The sequence below is a fragment of the Symphalangus syndactylus genome, chromosome 9 (genome assembly GCF_028878055.3).
Source record: "Symphalangus syndactylus isolate Jambi chromosome 9, NHGRI_mSymSyn1-v2.1_pri, whole genome shotgun sequence".
NCBI classification, from domain to species: Eukaryota; Metazoa; Chordata; class Mammalia; order Primates; family Hylobatidae; genus Symphalangus; species Symphalangus syndactylus.
In genome coordinates this window covers 17,547,782-17,568,777 of record NC_072431.2, presented here as the reverse complement: position 1 = coordinate 17,568,777, position 20,996 = coordinate 17,547,782, and the positions used below count along the sequence as shown (strand labels likewise).

The 20,996-nt window shown below is 39.3% G+C and overlaps 1 protein-coding gene across 3 annotated transcripts in view; it reads right to left on the bottom strand.

The window, feature by feature from the left end:
• Positions 1 to 20,996, bottom strand: part of SLC25A21 (solute carrier family 25 member 21) — a 516,179-nt gene that overhangs the window by 49,780 nt on the left and 445,403 nt on the right. For 2 of the 3 annotated variants that reach the window (XM_055291500.2, XM_055291502.2), the window contains exons 4-6: positions 15,750 to 15,816; positions 10,715 to 10,774; positions 6,750 to 6,857 (exon numbers count right to left, since the gene is read on the bottom strand). In XM_055291500.2, coding sequence (XP_055147475.1) covers positions 6,750 to 6,857; positions 10,715 to 10,774; positions 15,750 to 15,816 — 235 coding nt within the window. The remainder of the gene's footprint in view (positions 1 to 6,749; positions 6,858 to 10,714; positions 10,775 to 15,749; positions 15,817 to 20,996) is intronic. The other variant, XM_055291501.2, reaches the window with a different exon arrangement.

Genomic DNA, 20,996 nt, shown 5'->3' with positions numbered 1-20,996 from the left:
GTGGGTTTGTCGTAGATAGCTCTTATTATTTTGAGATACGTCCCATCAATACCTAATTTATTGAGAGTTTTTAGCATGAAGGTTGTTGAATTTTGTCAAAGGCCTTTTCTGCATCTATTGAGATAATCATGTGGTTTCTGTCTTTGGTTCTGTTTATATGCTGGATTACATTTATTGATTTGCGTATGTTGAACCAGCCTTGCATCCCAGGGATGAAGCCCACTTGATTATGGTGGATAAGCTTTTTGATGTGCTGCTGGATTCGGTTTGCCAGTATTTTATTGAGGATTTTTGCATCAATGTTCATCAAGGATATTGGTCTGAAATTCTCTTTTTTGGTTATATCTCTGCCAGGCTTTGGTATCAGGACGATGCTGGCTTCAGCTAGTTCTTATAAATATACAGATAAAAACCAATGCACCCAGTTTGGGGAGGTCCTGTAAGGGCAGCAAGCTACAAAGTCACATTGGCAAGACTGGGGGTGCAAACCATCTCCAACAGGGAAATCCTTTGGCAAGCTTAGTCCCAAGCCAAAGAGACAACAGATCAGAACAACTCTTTGCCTGGGTTTAGTTTGAAGGATCGGGGGAAATTTGGGTCTATCCCAATTTTATCCACACATGTTTTTACACCCAGTGAACCAAACCAGAGCACGACAAAGCTATGATTACTTTGCTCCCCACAGAAGGTCAAGCATATTTAAATTACAGACTGGTTTTCTTTATTCACTGTGAAGTTTAAGATACTGGCCAAGACTCTGGTATTAGAATTGGAGGAAGTGTGGCAAGGATTATAGTCTTTGACTAATACGGTGGTAATTTAAGAAGTGTAGGCAAGACAAGCACACCTATTAAAATATTTTATACATAAGTAAGTAGGAAGTATATGAGGGCAGGGTCAGGAACTAAATTCACCATATTTTAAATTCACATTTTTTAAAAACAGTTTATGGCTAAACTGGGTGGGAGGCATATTTCGTGGGTAACATACTTCTGACTGGGTAGAGGATCAGAGAGGAGAGCCCAGGGCAGCTGGAGTGTGCACAGTACCTGTCATTCTTGATGGGAACTCCACTTGCAGCTCCGGGACTCCAGTTCCTATTATTTGGCTGCCATGAACGTAACAAAAGGAACTTCAGCTCTATGCCAGCGCTGCACTTGGATCCCGGCTACAGGGGCCCTTGCTCTGGACCCTGTGCTTCAGAGGGCACCATTCTGGCCCTCTGCCAGCCAGGCCCACCCCACATGGCCAAAGGGACATCCACCCACAGCCCACACCTTCTTCTAGACCATGCTCTCTGCAACTGGAACTGTAGCAGTTCCTTTGTTCCATCGCTATCTCTCCCCTTACCCAGAAGACTTTCGGTATTATATTAAGTATCATATTGGCTACTGTTGTCCTCGGCTGTCCTCTGCTGCAGTGCCCCTCTCAGCTGCAGCAACTTCTTGCTGGAAGTTGTTTGGAAATTTCATGTCTAAAAGACCCCATGGACTCACCACTTTAGGCTGAAGAAATAGGAAAATCCAAAATATGCTGTGTAGGACACCATGGTGGTTTATGTCCAAGACATTAGGGTAGACAGGTTGAACAGCAGACATGTTGCCTGAGAAATTCTCCCAATTGGCAGGACAAGAGCTACCTATCTGTAAAATAAGCATCTACGGGGTACCTGCTCTGCTTTTCTTAAAGGTGTTGTCAAGCCAGTTGGCCATTCTGCATGTGGCCCATCCATTTGGTGTTCCACCACAACTAGGAGCTGACTGAAAAGGCTGAAAATGAGCTTAGTTCATAACCTTCCATGTGAAGTGATTAAGAAGGCTTAATCGAGAATTCATGTTAACTTTATACAGCTATTCCAGAGGAAGAAATCTCTTGATTGTGGTAGAATTCATCCCAAAGTGGCCTCAAATGTTTTTAGTTTCATCTCTAACTTCTGCTGCTAAGTGCTAGTTATTTACAGTAAACAGATATCCAGCTACTGCTATTTATGATAATGGGCCCTTATCTGAGTTTAAAGACCTTATCAACAGGCACTGTAAGCAGGCTGCCAGTCCATAAGCCTTGATAAGGAATTCAGGCTGAATGGATGGCAGTAGCATCTGATAATGACCTAAGGCACACTGAGGGAGAAGACCCTTGCTCAGTGAGCTGTGTTGGTGCCCACAACTGGAGTCAGCTGTGACTGCTCAATATTTATTGGGACAATATCTCAAAATAAATCTGTCTCTACTTAAACTTATGGATTTGTAAGATCACCTTGCATCTAGAAATAGTTACCATAGGTTGAATGCCTACCATTTGCCAGGCTCTGTGTTAAGACCTTTGCATATATTAACACATTAAAATTCTCATAACAATCATGTTGTAATAATAATGACTAACATTTACTGAACCATCACTGCATGCCAGGCCATACTGACAGCTTTATATAGTCTCATTTAACACTCATTTGACTGTTTGACATGACTATTACTATTATTTTTTCCTAACAAATGAGGAAACTGGGCTAGGGTCAGGGTAGGAAATGTGAGGCTGTCACATAGTCAATAACTGAGATCTCCCTCCAGGTCTTGTGCTTCCAACCACTACACAGATGGCTTGCTGTAAGGAGATGGACTGATCACTACCGTTTTACCAATGAGGGAACTGCAGGTACGCTATTCAAGGCCACACTGTTGGATAATGGTAAAAAGTGTAATGAGAACTTCAGTGTGTCTCTCCCCACAAGATTGCTCTTCCTGTTCTACACAGCTCTGATTGTATATGCTCTTCAGTAATTGGCAGACAAAGTTTAAACTCTGTTAGAAATTACAGAGTAGGAAAAAATATGGGTTCTGCTCCTATAAATGAAATCATGGCACCTAAATTATGCAAGGTTGAGCTCCAAGATGGGCCAGCAAGTCATTCCCACCTAATCAGCTGAGAAGGTCTTCCCTGAAGGCAGGGCTTGATCTTGGCAGGCCATTAGAAGCATTTCTTTTGGATAACATACTTTTCTTTAAACTGTTCTATATTTTCTAAATTTTCTACGATGAGCATGCATTACTTTTGAAAGTAAATGTTCACAGACAAAGCATGAATGCATTCTCATGTTAAAACATTCAACATCACAAAGCCCTTCGCTGAAACTCTCACCTTCTCCTCCTCTATTCCAATCTCCTCTCCAGAGGTATGAATTTTAGTATGAATTCCTGTAGACCTGAACTACCCTATATGAAAGTTACTACCCACATGTTGGAAGTTACTACCCATGTGGCCATTGAGCACCTGAAATGTCCTAGTTGAGATGTGCTGTTAGCATAAAATATACACCAGATTTTAAAATTTAGTATAAAAGAAGAATGCAAATATCTCATATAATTTTTATGTCAATTACACATTGAAATGAGAAATTATAGAGACAGTAAAAAGATGAGTGGTTGCCAGGGATTAAGTGGGGTGGGGAGGGATGAATAGGCAGAACACAGAGGATTTTCAGGGCAGTGAAATTACTCTGTATGATACTATAATGGTGAATATATGTCATTATACATTTGTTCAAACTCATAGAAGGTACAGCACCAAGAGTGAGCCCTAATGTAAACTAACTACGGACTTGGGTGATAATGACATGTTAATATAGGTTCATCAATTAAAACAAATGGACTGCTCTCATGGGGGATGTTGATATGGGGAAGATGATGCATGTGTGAGGGCATGGGGTTCATAGGAAGTCTCTACCTCTTGCTCAGTTTTGCTGTGCACCTAAAATTGCTCTAAAAATAGGCAAGAAAAATGAATATACTGGGTTAAATAAAATATATTATTAAATTAATTTCACCTGTTTCTTTTTATTTTTTAAATGTAGCTACTAAAAATGTGGCTCACATATTTCTATTAGATAGCACTGCTCTAGAGTCTAGATCATTTTTAGTGCACTTATACATGCATATTTAAGAAATACATATATACTTTGGTGCTTTATAACATAGATATGCATTACTTTTATGCTTGGATTAATTTTTTTAAGTCAAATCTTTAAAGGCAGTGGACATTAAATTAATTCTTTTCTTCTTCCACTTCTCTTCCTCCTCTTCCTCCACATCTCCCTTTTATACTGAACAACCCACAAAGCCTTAGAGTGAAGAAAGCAAGAAGTATTCCTGGCCATACACATGCTGAGGTGAGCATACCTAATATTTGAGTTAAATCAACACAGGCACAGGTTAACTAAAGGGTATCTATCCCCTTGTTGGATAAAAGAAGGAGCTAGTCAATGAAGAAGGCTTCGGCATTATTGAGGAGTCCTAGATAAAAGACCTATAAGATACTAGCAAAAATGATCAGCAATTATTTTCTAAATAACTAGATCCAAATGTTCTATTCTTATCACGTCATCTCTTTCTTTTTCTCAGACATTTTCTACAATAGGCACAATCCCATTACTGTCTGTTGAGTAAAAGCACCTATTGCTTCAATTTGATGAACATTGCCCATAATGTGCCACATCAAAACAAACACCACCTCATTTCAGCTACTGAATTCTGCTAGTTGCTGTAAATAAATGCTGATGCATGTTACCTATGTAATCACTACTTTGCTAAATTCTAAATAAAGTCACTTTTAAAATATTTTATAATGCATCCAATTGATTTTCTTCTAAGTAAATACCTGATAATGTCCAGTTCAGTGGATAATGCAAAAGAAATGACCCCAAACAAGCTCCCACTATCCCCTGGCCCCTGCTTTAAAAACTGGCTAAATATACATAATTGACACCGACTGCATTTGTGTAAGTGATGAACTGGAAGCATGTACACATGCAGCACATTCTTCTGTCGGGCAGGAAGGGTGTTTATTGCATTCTAGCAAGTCATTAGCACATGCAAAACGTTAGCAGCTCTTACTTGGCCTCAGCGCAGAGCCTCCTTGAGGGCAATGGAGGGAAAAAGAACATTAGCATGAGCCGAAGTGCCCTGATACCTCACGATTTTCATTCCTGCGAGTACCCCTTGATGCTCTGTCCCATTTGAGTCCTTGTGGTTACATGCTGCCTAGATAAAGAATTGCAACTCAAGTCCTGTTTATTCCTTTGCCTACTCACTGCTGCTTCAAGACAAGCTTCCCAAGCGGTAAGATGGAACACCGGACAGGGATCTCTGCAATTTTCTTCTAACTGATAACTCTCCCAGTCCAACAAACCAAGTTTTCCTTAAGCAGATTCCATGGGAACTGTTTTAAATGCTCCATATTAATAAGCCATTTAAAAAATGTTTCTTTTCCCCTCCCCCTATTCCTCACCATATTTTTCCTTTATTCAAGAGAGAATAAAGAGAAACAAAAACTAGAATACAGAGATTTTCAACTTTTTATAAGATGCTATATATCACTGTATTAAGACAATCTTTTGAAATGTAAAAAAAATTCCTCCTGAATTAGGATTGACTTCATCTGAGTAGATACCATCTGCTGTAACAGCCCAACCCTGTCCCCTCAGGTCTTGGCAGCTAAGGGTGAGTAGGGCCCCCCTCCTTCCCCATACCCCTGCCTGAGAAACTGCCAGGAAGCTCTCAGGCAGCATCAGCAGGCAGGAAGTGGGGTAGGAGTGAGGGGGTCTCCACCCATTCCACCCTTACGCAGTAGGCAGGGAAACTTTCCTACAGAAAGATCCAGGTCAGCAGATACTCCAATCCAATTTCTACCACATGCTACCTGGTGTGGAATTAAATTAAAATGCTAAGAAGGGATCTGGAACGCCAATCCCCTTGTTTTCCTCCTACCTTGTGCCTGGCACCCAAAAGAATAAAATAAGAACAGCTGGATTTGGCAGTTGAAAGGGAATTCTTAGGTAACTGGAAGGAAGTGAAGGCAGCACACACCAAGGAACGCTGTCTGCACGAAACGTCATGTACCAATGATGAAATGTCAAGACCCATCATTGTCCAAGTGCTCATTCAGATTCAACCAAAAGACAAGTTTGACAGATTATCAGAATCTTTCAGGGCGGGTGGTGGGTGTAGTGGGGAAAGGAGTGAGGTCATGTTTTAAAAAAATGACTTTTTTTTTCTTAAAGCAAAATAATGTTATCACCTCAGCGGTTTAGCTATAGTCCATTCTAGAGCAATTGAAAAGAAGTTTTGCCAGCAGCTGGGAGAATATTTCCAAATAAGTCACTTCAGATTATATTAGAGCTCTAAAATAAAAAATGAATAAACAATAAACAAGTGTTTGTCCATTAGATCTCAGTGCATTTTTGTTAACACTTTACTTGCAGGAGATATTTGATTTTTTCTTATGCTATTTCCTTAACAGTGATTTACTATGGCTTTAATAAGTGGATGAAAGTTGGGTCCATTGTTTCACATGCACATTAAAAATAAGTTTTTATGGCCAGGCATGGTGGCTTATGCCTGTAATCCCAGCACTCTGGGAGGCCAAGGCGGGTGGATCACCTGAGGTCAGGAGTTCAAGACCAGCCTGACCGACATGGAGAAACCCTGTCTCTACAAAAAATATACAAAATTAGCTGGGCGTGGTGGTGCATGCCTGTAATCCCAGCTGCTAGGGAGGCTGAGGCAGGAGAATAGCTTGAACCTGGGAGACGGAGGTTGTGGTGAGCCGAGATTGCACCATTGCACTCCAGCCTGGGCAACAAGAGCAAAACTCTGTCTCAAAATAAATAAATAAATAAATAAATAAATAAATAAATAAATAAATAAATAAATAAATTTTCACATGCCCCTAACAATAGAGAAACATTAAATGGTTACCTCTGCAAATGTGTTCCGATTTGCTTGCAAGCCAACTTTTACTACCTCAAAAGGGTTAACTACAATGGCTTCTGTTAGTCCAGATCCCAATCCAGCAATAGCGAATGTCTAGAAAAATTAAATCAATCAATACTGTAAAACAAGTTATCATGTGTATGGGGTTAAACATCCTATTCATTACACTATGCAGCTGAATGTTATAAAGAGAATGGAGAAACCTACAGAAACCCACCATATTCCATTACTAAACAGCTTTAGTTCTTGATTAGATGTTGACAATTCATGAAGAAGAAATTACAGAAGCCACAAACCACATCCTAACAATTTCAAAATAAAATGTCAAAGCCCCATCAACAACGACTCTTTCCTTTAACAAAAAGCAAGGTTGTTTTACTGATTTAAAGGTGGATACTAAAACATCTGCACATATAACAATTAAGAGAATTTGAATTGTAAAAGGAGAACTTCATTTTTAAACGTCTACTTAAATTCCTTTATTGAGCATATAAGAAATTCAAGGAGCAGAACCACAAATAAAATGTTTCTAAAAAGCTAAATTTCAGGTAACAACATAGCTGGAAACATTTAACTCTATGTTCATGTTTTTAGAGTCACTATTCTGGACTATTAACAAACAAAAATTATTTTTTATTCGTCTTTTCCCTATTTTAAAAAACATTGGCAATTGACACAGTCTTCTAAATCTAAAAGCTGAGATCAGAAATGGCTAGATGTGCACTCACAGTCCCAGCTGCTTGGGAGCTGAAGTGGGAGGACCACTTGAGCCTAAGAGTTCAAGGCTGTAGTGAGCTATGATTGAACAACTGTACTCCAGCCTGAGCAACAGAGTGAGACCCTGTCTCAAATAAAAAAAAAAAAAAAAGAAGAAAAAGAAGAAAAGAAAGACAAAGACAAAGAAATGACTAGGTTATTCTGAAAGGGTCAAATGAAATCTAGAAAACTTATCAAAAGGTGACTGTATGTCACTTAACTTAATCACTATCTGTTAAGAATTTCTGCAATAGGAAAGGACAATTTTCTAGAATTTTCCTCTAGGTAGAATGCTTATGTGTTTTCCAGAAAATCTGCGTCAAAAACAAACACAACAATTAAAACATGCACACACAAGACAGAAGAACAAAATGAAATAAAGCCCCAATCTCCAAAACAGATGCTGGAAAAAAGGTATTTAGTGCTGAACCTCCAATTCCAGGACAAGAGGCAGTACTATAGACAACCAAGAGAAGAATAAAACCAGTGAAGAGTAAATAACAGGTAACTCTTGTTAATGGGCTCTAATATCTTCTAAATAGGAGAGGACGGAGGGAGAAAGGAATATCTTCTAAAAGAGAGGAAGGAGGGAAAAAGGAAATGTTGTGTAACCTTAGAAAGGGAGGCACAAAGGCAGGATCCAGAGGCAGAAGGTCTGGGTTTAGGTCCAATTCTAGCACTTATTGGCTGTGTGACTAGAGCTGTAACACACAGTAGCTTGTGCATAGACAAAGATGCCCAACCAAGGATGCCTGGAGGCTGGAATCCAGCTTGCCCCTCATTTGCTAAGAGAAGCCCCGGGGAGGCATCGGTCAGGAGAAGGGGCATCTTTTCATTATTCACACAAAAGTGCCATGGGTGCTAGTTGTGGCTTTGTTGTATAAATTGCTGAATCTCTGATGAGCCACAGTTTTCTCATCTGTAAAATGGAGATAATAATATCTAATTTCCCTGCTTATAAAGTTATTTTAAGGCTCAAAATAATGTGTGAAACCATTTCATAGAGTGCTATGCAAACACCATTGTTCTTGTTGGGCATAAAAAAGGAAGAATGGGCCGGGTGCGATGGCTCACGCCTGTAATCCCAGCACTTTGGGAGGCCAAGTTGGGCGGATGACCTGAGGTCAGAAGTTCAAGACCAGCCTGGTCAACATGGTGAAACCCCATCTCTACTAAAAATACAAAAATTAGCTGGGCTTGGTGGTGCATGCCCGTAATCCCAGCTACTAGGGAGGCTGAGGCAGGAGAATCACTAGAACCCGGGAGGCAGAGGTTGCAGTGAGCCAAGATCATGCCACTGCACTCCAGCCTGGGTGACAGATCGAGACTCTGTCTCAAAAAAAAGAAAAAGAAAAAAAGAAAGAAAGAAAGAAAGAAAGAAAGAAAGAAAGAAAGAAAGAAAGAAAGAAAGAAAGGAAAATTGCATACAGATTCTAGGAGAGAGAGACTCACTGATGATGTTTCCATTTCATCTCCCTTCATTATAATTTTAAATATATTTGTATAGGGTAACTGATCAAATATTTTATTCATTTATCTCAGACTTCCACCATGGAAGCCAAAAGTGGAAAAAAAAAATACTAGTCCCAAACTCTTTTGACTGGGAAAGCTAAAATCCAGATGTCCAGGTTTTTATTACTTACTCTATGCAATCTTCCAAGTAATTCACTTTTTTTTTCTTCTATAAAACTCAGCTACATTTGCTGTCAGAACTAGTGTTCAGCAGTCCCTTGTCAAAAGAATTGATCAGATATCAGCAGATCACGTTACGTAGTTTGTTCCAGAAACCTACATTTACTGTTGGGTTTCCAGTCTCCTAGGCTTTTCATGTGAGAGCACCAGGGGACATTTAACAGCTGTTTAAATGTCTAGCCATATCAAAAAAAGTAACTGAAATAAATGAGTTCAAGAAAAGAGAAGAACCGTACACAGTCGGCATGCATTTGGTTATAGTAGCTGCAGTGACCAAATGCTTTTCGGTTTCAATTCTCAAGAGTCCAAAGACCTACAGTCTCTCACATGGTACCAATGTTTGACACAAGAACAGCCAGCTGGCCCTCTGGAGACCATATTTTATTGTTTCTCACTAGGAAATTTTTAATCCTCTTTTTTGCCAGGCTGTTTCCAAATTTAAGAATGACATTAAGGGAAGATGCCAAAGAATTAAAAGGAAAAAATCCTAGCTAGTTTCGAGATTCATGGTATCGCTGCTCCTCTCTAGGAGCCCATGTCTCCCAGCTACCTTGTATAGGCAAGGGCTGGACAAGACATTGCTTTGTCATAACAAAAAGTGATGCTATTAGGTTTCCTAACAGGATCTTTCCTAGAAAAGGGGCATGTACGATTTTTTAAAAATAACAGGTACTTCTTCTTGGACAGCCTATTTGGCAGAATACATATTCTCAAATATTGTCCATTTTATTGGACAAATGAGGGCATTTTCCTAGAGGCTGGAGTACATGGCCAATTGGAGGGCCAATGCAGATTTTGTTTTGCTTGGCTTTGCAGACTTGGAAGGAGAAATTAGTGCATTTGCTCTCTCGGGGGCTCTTGTTGCACGCATATTTGTAGAGCCCATTTGGTCAATACAATTAACTTCTGTGAAAAGCAGCAAAGTCACCAAGAAGGGGGGCAATGGCGTAGGGAAATGTTCAAATCACCAAGTGAATTTTGTGTGATACATGAGATATGTCATTGTAATATCACAATTCTCCTTAGCTGAGTTGTTTACAGTCATTCCTACAAAAGGCCCTTCAGTCTGCATCTGACCACAGAGTGATTTTATCCCAAGGGATCTGAAGTCTTATATTTACTACAGCTGGTGCAAAAGCTGGAAAAGTGACCTGTTTGGCATGTTGACTTTTGCACAGATATATGCAGTATGTATGTAAATATATGCATGTCTTGGTTTAAAAAGAGTCTTTGATAAATGTACTCTTTATTTCATATTCTTGACCATATCTCATATGGGGCCTTTCCAGACATATCATTATTATCATAAATTCATCACTGGGAGCTATAAAATAGCCAAATTGTGAGTTATTAGGAAGATGGCTTTCAACAAGTAGCTGAACATTGAATAACTCAAATTCATATTTTAGTAGCTGGGCTTGGGAATCAAAAGAGTTTTTGTTTCTAGATTTTGCTTTATGAAATAACACACACATTTAAGTATAATAAATACTCTCACTTACCAATGCTGGTGACAATGACACATATCCCAGCAATTTCTTGTACTGCTCAAAGGTGAAAAACTGTGAAACGAAACCAAACTCACAGATTTATAACAATTTTCCTGCAACGGACTCTTTAATTCACTCAAATTTCTTTGGTAAATCACTATGTTAACCAGCATTTCAAAAAATGATAAACTATCCAATACAGTTCTTAATCCTGTCTCGGGTAGTTGCTATTGGATCTTTCTTTAACATTCACAGTTTCAAATGCAGTTATAATAACCTACAGAAGAGCTGATGAAATCCTTTAGAGCAGTAAATGAACCATACAACTTCCATTTACCATGACCATTTTCAGTTTCCCCAGACATCAATATATGGCAGTGATTCAACATTATAGGCCTAGAGACCTGACATCTTTGGTCTCCTATGTTTTCTCTATGAACTGCTTTCCCAGTGAAAGCCCAGTTTTCTAACACATTTGTAAAAGACATCCACTTTGCAGCCTTAACTTGTATTTCTATTGTGGTGTCTCCCTACTGCTCCATGGAACTGAAAACACTAAATAATTATGAAGATGCCATGATAAACTAGGGAAGGACCCAATGAGGTTATCTAGTCCATCCCCTGCCATAAAGCAAGACTGTCCTCAACCTGAATGAAGAAAGAAAGCTGCTAATTCCTTCCTTCAAAACTGATGGTGATGAAGATGGTGAAGGTATTGTTGGTTTCTTCAGTAGACGATGTTTAGTATAATTTTCTCTGCAAACAAATTTCAATGGAGGCAAATCTAATCAATTGCTTCATATAATACATTTTCCCCCTTTTTTCTTCCTGTGTCCTACTTTTTGAGCAACAACTGTGCTTGAACATGTTTTGCTCCTGGGTAGCATGTTCAGGTAGCTGTCAACACCACTGATAAGGCATGTTTTTAAGTTCTGCCAGAGTCTGATTCTCGAGACCCCAAAAATGGTATGGGTATTATATGGTCCCCAATATTTTCTACTCTATTACTTTATAGCCTAGTAAAATGGGGCAAGAAAGCAAAACCAGATTTCAGAGCCAAAAATACTCTGTTGTTAGGAAGAAGTAGCTCCTTATAGATGGCTTCAATGAGTGTTTGGGCAGCCCAAGAATCGTTTTACTACCTGATAAATTTTGATTCTTTTCAATACTCGGGAACTACTTTTGTGCCATGGTCTTTTAAATGCACTATGAATGTAGAGTTTTCTAGAACACGGATTCATTCATTCACTCATTTAATAATATTATTAGAGACCTCCTATTCTAGGTACTGAGGATGCAACAGTAAACAAAGAGAAACCTCTGCCTACGTGAGCTAACATTCTAGTGGCTAGTGAAAGCCCTGAAACTACCCTGGTGTTAAAATAGTACTCACAGCAACCACCAGGGACCACCACTTTTCTGATGAAACCATTAACCACTAGAAACCATTAACCATGGAAGGAAAAGTGTTATAATCTTAGGGATTTTTTTGTTTTGTTTTGTTTTTGTTGTTTTTTTTTTTGTTTTCTTTTTTGAGACGGAGTCTCGCTCTGTCGCCCAGGCTGGAGTGCAGGGGTGCGATCTCGGCTCACTGCAAGCTCCGCCTCCTGGGGTTCATGCCATTCTCCTGCCTCAGCCTCCCAAGTAGCTGGGACTACAGGCGCCCACCACCACACCCGGCTAATTTTTTATATTTTTAGTACAGAAGGGGTTTCCCCGTGTTAGCCAGGATGGTCTCGATCTCCTGACCTCGTGATCCACCCGCCTCGGCCTCCCAAAGTGCTGGGATTACAGGCAATCTTAGCTTTTAAAAATAATTTATTTTTCTTCATTTTTATGATTATCATCATCATCACTTTGACAATCACCTTGCTGGCATTTTGAAGTGAGCAGTCCTAGAGCTGAATCCAGGTTATGCTGCTTAGCTGTGAAAGCACGGGAAAGCTGCTTAACCTTTCTAACTCTCAAGAACACAAAACTTACCTTTTAGACTATCATTAAATACGATAATTTAAGTAGGATTCCCTGACAGGACTGGCACAAGTGAGACTTTTGAAAAATCTTAGTTTTTATTTCCTGTAACTTAGGTTACCAAAGGAATCATAGAGGCCTTAAGAATATGAGCACTCCTCTCAATGCCCTGGGGCTGCTGAAGCTTTCCAGTCTGTCTGGTGGGAACAGGCACTATTCCCAGCCCCATGTGACTGCTGAGCACTGTTCCCTCGAAGCCTTTTGGGTGGTTCTTTCCTAGGCATTGGTAGTTTCCTCACATGCATGCACTGGTCAATACTCAGCTGAGCACTTGAGGGGTCCCTCTACAGATCTCAGGAGTTCTATCTCTGTGCAGCCTGCTCTTCCCTGGTACTGTGTCCTGTGGACTCTGGCTGCCCTGCTCTCCCCTGGCTTTCAGCTCCTTCTCAACCCAGGGAGTCCCCTGGGCTCTGCCTCAGTTTCCCCTCCCTGTCCTGGGGCCTGAAACTATCCCAAGGCAGTAAGCTGTGGCATCACAGGGCTCATTTCATTTGTTTTCCATTTCTCAGGTATTTCCAGCCATCATCATCTGATGTCCAGTGTCTTGAAAACTGTTATTTCATACTGGTCCCTGTTACTCTATCTCCACCAGGAGTATAAGTCTTGGCCCTCCAGCTACTCTGAACAGTAGATGTGGGAATTTTCTCTCTATGTATATTTCTTTGTTTCTTCCTTTAAGTTTTCTTTCTGTTTCTTTTTATATATGTTTCCTTTATTCATCTAATATCAACTGAACATCTACCATGTGTAGATACTATGATTGGTATAGGTATACTGTAGTGAACAAATTAGACTTCATAGTTTATGATCTCTTGTGAATTTAGTTAGCATAAGGCAGTCCTTGAGAAACTGCACACGGGAAAAGTGGTATTTCTGCATGTGTGAAGCTCAAGACGGGACCCTGAAGCCTGAACCATGGTGCCGCCCATCTGTGAGGGATCAGCTGGTCTCTCTGAAGTCTTCTTTTCCTTTTGCTAACTACAATACTAACTCTGTCTAATTTGTGAAAAGAGAAGTTTCATTTATTTAGCATCAGTAAGTCTTATTACTTTAATGATAAAGCTCATTTCAAAGAATAAAGTACATAAAAACTTAAGATTGTCTGTTTCTGATTATGGTGATTATTTTAACTAAAGTGTCACTACCAAAGAATACACACACACACACACACACACACCCCTCCCCCCCAGTCTCTGAATATTTTTTTTCTTTGATGACATACAATGAAGCAGTTTATGATGTATGAAAGTTATAATCAGGTGATTGCTTTCCTCACAAATCCTAAGATAAATATCTATAAAATGAATGTTTTCATAAATTGTGCTGAAAAACTAGTGCTATCCATCTGGCAAAGATACACTTCACTCCAAGTTATACTTAAAAAGCCAACACACTTACCATATGTCTCAATAATTTTAAGGTAAAATCTACTTGAAACAAGATGTCTGGGACACATACACCATATTCAGTTGCCCAAAAGTTCATCTGTTAACCATTGTTCTGGCACAGAACATTGCTTTTGTAAAATAGAGACTAACTCTGTTTTATAAAGCTCAACTTTTTTTTTCTGTAAAAGATTGCTTAATGTTGATAAGTCTTAATCCTCTTAAAGTTTAAATTGTCTCCAACACATAATATTAAGAAAAAATATTCCGGGAAAAACTCTAATTGTAGTTTACTTTATTTATACATGTAAATCACTGAAGAGATGAATATATTATTCCAGCAGACAAAGTGACTTCCCTTTTGAACAGGAACTCTGCTCTGTTTGTTTACTTGGGCAATCTTTTATCAAGTAAAGCCATTTCATAATTCAATTCAGCTCTCTTGTGTACTCTGGTGAACTTATTCCAGATTCTTTACTGTGATTCAGATCCTTATAACAAAATTTGTATTGAAGTGATACTATAAAATCACAAAACCTATACCAACAAAGAGGGTGAGTTTATAGAGAAAGTATGTTCTAAAGCTTTTTTTCCAAATTCTAGACTTGAATTCAATCCTATCAAATTGCCATTTTGACATAATATAAAGGGTGGATGTTCATGTATATATGTGGGTGATTTTATCATAATTTTTAACCCAGTCACCCTCTTGAACTTACTGAGTAGGAGTATATGAACTGTTCCTTCTTGTCTTTCAGGAGTACTGGGAATACATTTCACACACATGAGTAACGTATGTGAAAAAAAGCCTTATATTGCTTGGAAAGTAAGTCTTTAGGTTATCATTATTATGGAAGGACAAAGCCTTATTTGGTGATGTCAGTGGTGCGGGGTAGGGGAGCAATGCCTGTCAGAGTCGCTATGATCAAGACGTTTGTCTGAGAGAAGACAGTAGTCAGATTGAGTTCTTTTGCCCCTGGACATTCTTCCAGATCTCCCTGTTCCTCTGCAGATACTGAACTAGCAAGTAGTACATAAACCTCTACAGTTATGTGGTTAAGTAAATGGAAATCAGGGTAGTGGAAGTAATAATTTTCGTAAGAACCAGAATAGAGAATTTTAACAGAGGAGACTAAGGGGGAAAATGAAGTTGGCATGCCAAAAAAATATGTTATATGAGAATCATATATAAAGAAATACGGTATATTGGTTTACTCTGTTCATGAAATGGGAACGATTTAGGAAGAGAAGTTTTCCCTCCTCTCCTCTTTCCTCTTCCCTTCGTCTCTCTTTCTTTAATAATCATTTCTCCAAAGGAAAATTTCTGAGTTGCTTTGAAGAAAGGTCCAAGCTATTTTGTGGTTTGATTACTAGAATTTTATTCACCATGTTGTTTTCTGAATAATTTCCCCATTAGAATGGAATGCTTTTACCTGATTAAAAAAATCTACAAATTGATCTACATATTTGAGAGACTGATCAAGTCTAATTATAATAAAAATTATGCTCTAATTTCTGCATTAAAATTTTTAGTGCTTTATATATAATTCATTTTAATGTCTTAGAGTTTGTTGTGCTGAAGCTGTTACTGCACCCTACTTTTGCTTGGTGCGAACGCATGCAATGCTTACCTTCACTGCTCTTTTTGGGGTTTCAGCCAAAATAGGTGGCAGAATTCCCTTGTAAAAACCAAACAACCTGTTGGAGAAATAAAAGATTTGCTATGAGTAAGGAAATTAGGAAACAAGTATTTCTGACTTTGTTAAGATAATCCTAAAGTATTCCCGATTATTCAACATAGCACACCAATCATGAAGTCTTCCTTTCATTCTAAAATAAAGAAAGAAATTTTAGGTCTATTAGCATTATGATATTCAGAAGGTGAATCTGTGATACTGAGACAGGAATCCCTTAGGTAAGCTGCTAAGCATGACCATTAGTTGCACCTTAACCATGAAGCTGACCCTCCTTACTCTAAGGGCTCTTGAGTTTATTTGCTCAGTTATGTGGCAGGTAGCTTCAACCTATCTACAGTCCTGCATTTCCTCCCTTGTGGTAACCAAATGAGGTTAGGATTATACCTGAACCCATTAGACTGTGCCTTTCTGAGGCTAAGGAGGTGATGAAACTTTCAATTTTAGCTTTACTAATACAAGGGAACTAACAAGTTCTGTGGGCATGGTACTAGAGCTTCCAGCCCGGTCCTGAATTAGTCATGATTTTTAGGCTTCCTTGATGGAGGTGGAAGAAGGTTACAGAGGGCCGGCTATAGGACTATGTATTGCCAACAGAAGAAATGTCAGACTCCCTTGCTGATACGCAAAATCACAGGGCATGAGCCAGTTTTCTTTGCCAGTGTTGATGGGCAACATAGTCAGATATTTTTAGAAAAAAAAACAAGAATGAGTGACATATGGTTAGATTTATAACAAGTCACCATTTATTTCTTATTATATTTTTAGAATTCAAAATGTTGAATTCCTTTGTCCTGGAATCTTCATATATATGCCATATCTTCATTTCAAACCTTAAAATATACAAATAGAAGAGAATATTATGCATTATTTTCTGAGTAATCACTTTTCCTGATGAGTCCATAAGTGACTACAGATAAGGGCAGAGCTCAACATGTCCTTAATTTAGGATATCCAGCTAACATGGGGCTGCAACTTCTCTGATTCACCCCTAAGCTTCACTCCAACTCCCTTAAACTGGGTCCACTTCTAGCTGTGCTTCCGGGAACAAGAAGTTGAGAATTTATTCAAGTGAACCCACTGTACCACCCAAACCAACATGGCGACCTCTTGTTCTCCCTCAATTCACTCGCTTACACAGTACCTTTTGGTGAGGGGACTAAAGCACTTGCCTGCTTTACTCAATTCATGGGCTTACACAGCCTCAATTCACTGGCTTACACAGAAACTTGAGGTCAGTGCACCCTTTGGGGTTCTTATCCCAGAATCCTTTTTTTTTTTTTTGTATGTAACCAGGACACAAATATTTGTTAAGCTTATGGATCTCATAAAGAGGAAGAAAGGGATCAAATTATTCCCTGATATGGGCTTACTCTGCCCACGATTTTTTTTTTTTTTTTTTTTTTGAGATGGAGTCTCGCTCTGTTGCTCAGGCTGGAGTGCAGTGGCGCATCTCGGCTCACTGCAAGCTCCGCCTCCTGGGTTCACGCCATTCTCTTGCCTCAGCCTCCCGAGTAGCTGGGACTACAGGCGCCCGCCACCACGCCCGGCTAATTTTTTATATTTTTAGTAGAGACGGGGTTTCACTGTGTTAGCCAGGATGGTCTCGATCTCCTGACCTCGTGATCCGCCCGCCTCGGCCTCCCAAAGTGCTGGGATTACAGGCGTGAGCCACTGCCCCCAGCCTGCCCACGATTTTTGACTTAATGGATAGTGCTAGCCTTATGAATAGGAAGTAAAGCAGATATGTGATTTGGAGAGCTATGGCAATTCATGAGTTGTCCCCACCCCTTTTACATTCCAATTTGAACTACTGATGCCTGAAATTCTCACATCAACATGAATTTCTTCTAGCAACTAATAACATTTAAATAGTTTTCTCATTTAAATTTCATTATAAATTAATCACTATGCAATTTTTGGCATAAAGAGTGACCAAGCATAGGTTGGTCTTCCCAAAAGATAAACGTGATTTTCTTGAACAGAAGTTCTATATATATAATGAAAAAGGTTATTAGTTCTGTTTTTTCTGTGTTGATCTTTCCCCATCTGGAAGACTATGCCTGATTACTGTAGGAAAAAAAAATACAGAGAAACACTTAAATAAGTAAAGCTTTTAAAACAGAGTGTCCAGATCAACAGAGGAACTTGAAATCCCACACTACAGAGAACAGTTATAGGAAGAAAAGTTGCTTCAACTGGAGAAGAACGGTCTTGGGGAGAAATATGGTGAACATGATGGATCTTTTGAAAGGTGTGCATGAAGGAAAGATATTACACTTTTCTCTTTGTTTCCAGGTGGTAGAACTAGGACCAACAGGTGGAAGCAACAAGAAAAGACACATTTTTGGCCCAGGTGGAGCTTAACACAATGAAGTACTTCTAATGGTCAGAACTGTCTAAAGATAGAATGGGCTCTCCTGAAAAGTGGTGAGTTCTCCTTGGTATGTGATCAAGCAGTCTGGATGACCACTTGTCATGAATACCAGCAATGGGAGGTACACAGCAAATCCATGCATTTGATGGCCCTCAAGGTTGATCTGTTTCAATCCTCAGATTCTGTTATTCTGAGAAAAAGAACAAGAAGACATGGGCAAGCACTTCTCTGAGAGACAGAATCTGCCATACTTTAGACTTTTGCATCAAATCTTACACTGCTTCTCTGGAAGAGGACTAAGTCTTGTAAGTACACAGAAGGTCTTCATTTTAAAAGTGATGGGGGAAAATATTAAAAAGAGGTGTGATACAGGAGAGAAGAAGAGGCAGCTGGGAGAAGCATAAGGATTTAATATGAAAAGAGCTGGGAGGTCCAGAGCCCTCTGCTTTGTGTTGACGATGCTTCATTGATGTGCCCTCCTTCCTTTCTCTCTGCTCAGCTACTTTCACGTGCAATCGTTCCCCTCCTCCCATACCACCATCCTGAGCTTCCAAACCGAGAGTGAGCAATTTTAACAAGAAGTTCTCAAAGACCACAGGCAGCCTTCGTTGGTAAATGGAAGCTAGGACTACCTACCTCCTCGCATTGCTTTTACCGTATATCCATGCAATAGAGGACATCTATGGAACACTCAGGTCAGCACCGCTTCTGCTGAAGACTGCCCCATCAAGTTGTTTTAAACACATTAATACAATATGATACAATATGATACAGGGTCAGTCTTGCTCTGTTTGGTGAAAACTGTAACATATAAAACTAGGATTTCAATGGCAGCCATGCTTTTAGTCATTTGGAGAAAGTCAATCTGCAGTGATAAAAAAGAAATAAGCTACCATTTAGGGAGGCACAGAAGCAAGAAGGAGAAGCTCTGTTTCTGTGAGTGTGGCCCTGCTTCCAGAATTTAAGCCTAGTTATGTCTGGCCTTTCTCGAATATTGGTATTTACCTCTGCCTTTGATTCTATGAGATGCTCAGTAACATTTCCCATTAAATTCTCTTTTTTACTTAAATAAGTTTGAGTTGCATTCATCATTTATAACCCAGAGCCCTGGATCCAGAAAGTAAGCATCATAGTCCCTCCAGCCAAAGTGGCTGCTGTAGAAACTCCGTGCTGTGTCCAATCATAGGAAGAGCTTCACTCTCAGTTAAAATTGGCCCTTGAGCCAACCAGAAGAGTCACATATAAAATGCAAGTAAGAGCACGTGGTTAAGGGTTCAAGCTGATAGCTATTCTTGACTAGATAATTGTTGAAAGTTTTCCCAACACAAAATATTACATGCAGCTTTCTAAAAACCAAAAAGGAATTGTGATGTTTTATGAAGCAGATACTTTTTTTTTTTCTGCAAAAGAACTGATGTTTATATTCACATGCACTGTCCATTCTGCCTTCATGGGGTTTTGGCTTGCTGTGCAGAGCCTACAGCTTACCAGGACCATAATCCGGGAATTTAAGAGATTGGTGACACCCATTGTTAACATGTGTCATCCCGCTTACGTCACGAGCAGCCAAGAGCTGCTTTCAGTCTACTTGCTGGATGAATGGATCATGGGATTCTAAACGTTTATGTACAACAAAGGCAGTTCTTCTCTCCGACATGATGGCAAAGGCACCACTCTAAAGTTTTGACTCGCATCAAGCCAACTAGAAGAATCTTTGGAAGAGGCATAAGAGCTACTACAAGACCTCTCATAAAACTGTATTATGAACTACATGGCAGCCTTTATATTTTGTTCTCAAAGTTGTTACTTCTAAAAGGTGCGAGTTTGATTTTAACTATCCTATGTAAAGAAGTATTAGCTTGTATGTTTATGGATTTTTGTAAATATTACTGTAAGTAAAAATAGACAAATCTGTTGAAATCTTACTATGTAATAGCTTTTGTGTTAAGAATAAAAATATGTAGGTATGTGTACACATAGTAATCTCAATCAACTTTCACAACAATCCTTTAAAATATTTATAATTATTTTCCTCATTTTGCTGGTGAGGACTACCATCATGTCATTGCCAAATAAGATATAGCAACCTAAATCAAATTCTTTATGTCCTCGATCACTAGGCTATACTGTATAGCTTTTTTTTTAACAACTATTTTAATAAAAGCTTTTGAAAAATTGTTTATGTTACAACAATACCTTATCATTTCTTATTTTAGAAGGAAGCAGAAAAGGCCATTAAAAACAGGTCTCTATTCCAATTTTTATTCAGTTCTGTTTTAAAGTAATATGATATACTATATAACTGATAGAACTGGTCTAAGATGAATAAAATCATTTTTGTGAAAGTTTTTGGGATATTGATTAAATATTTTCTAGTTGTTTTAGAATGAGAAAAAAATGAGCCCTAGGATAAACTTTTTCCTCCCCAAGATAGACTTTTGCCCTTAAAAGGCACACCAGGAGGCTAGACACGGTAGCTCACACCTGTAATCCCAGCACTTCGGGAAGCCGAGGTGGGTGGATCACTTGAGGTCAGGAGTTCGAGACCAGCCTGACTAACATGGTGAAGCCCCTTCTCTACTAAAAATACAGAAATTAGCTGGGTGTGGTGGTGCATGCATGCAGTCCCAGCTACTCGGGAGGCTGAAGCAGGAGAATTGCTTGAACCCGGGAGGTGGAGGTTGCAGTGAGCTGAGATCATGCCACTGCATTCCAGCCTGGCAACAGAGCAAGACTCTGTCTAAAAAAAGAGGCACGCCAGGATGATTCTGTCGATGTGGGAGAATGTTGTTGGTTACTGACCCAAT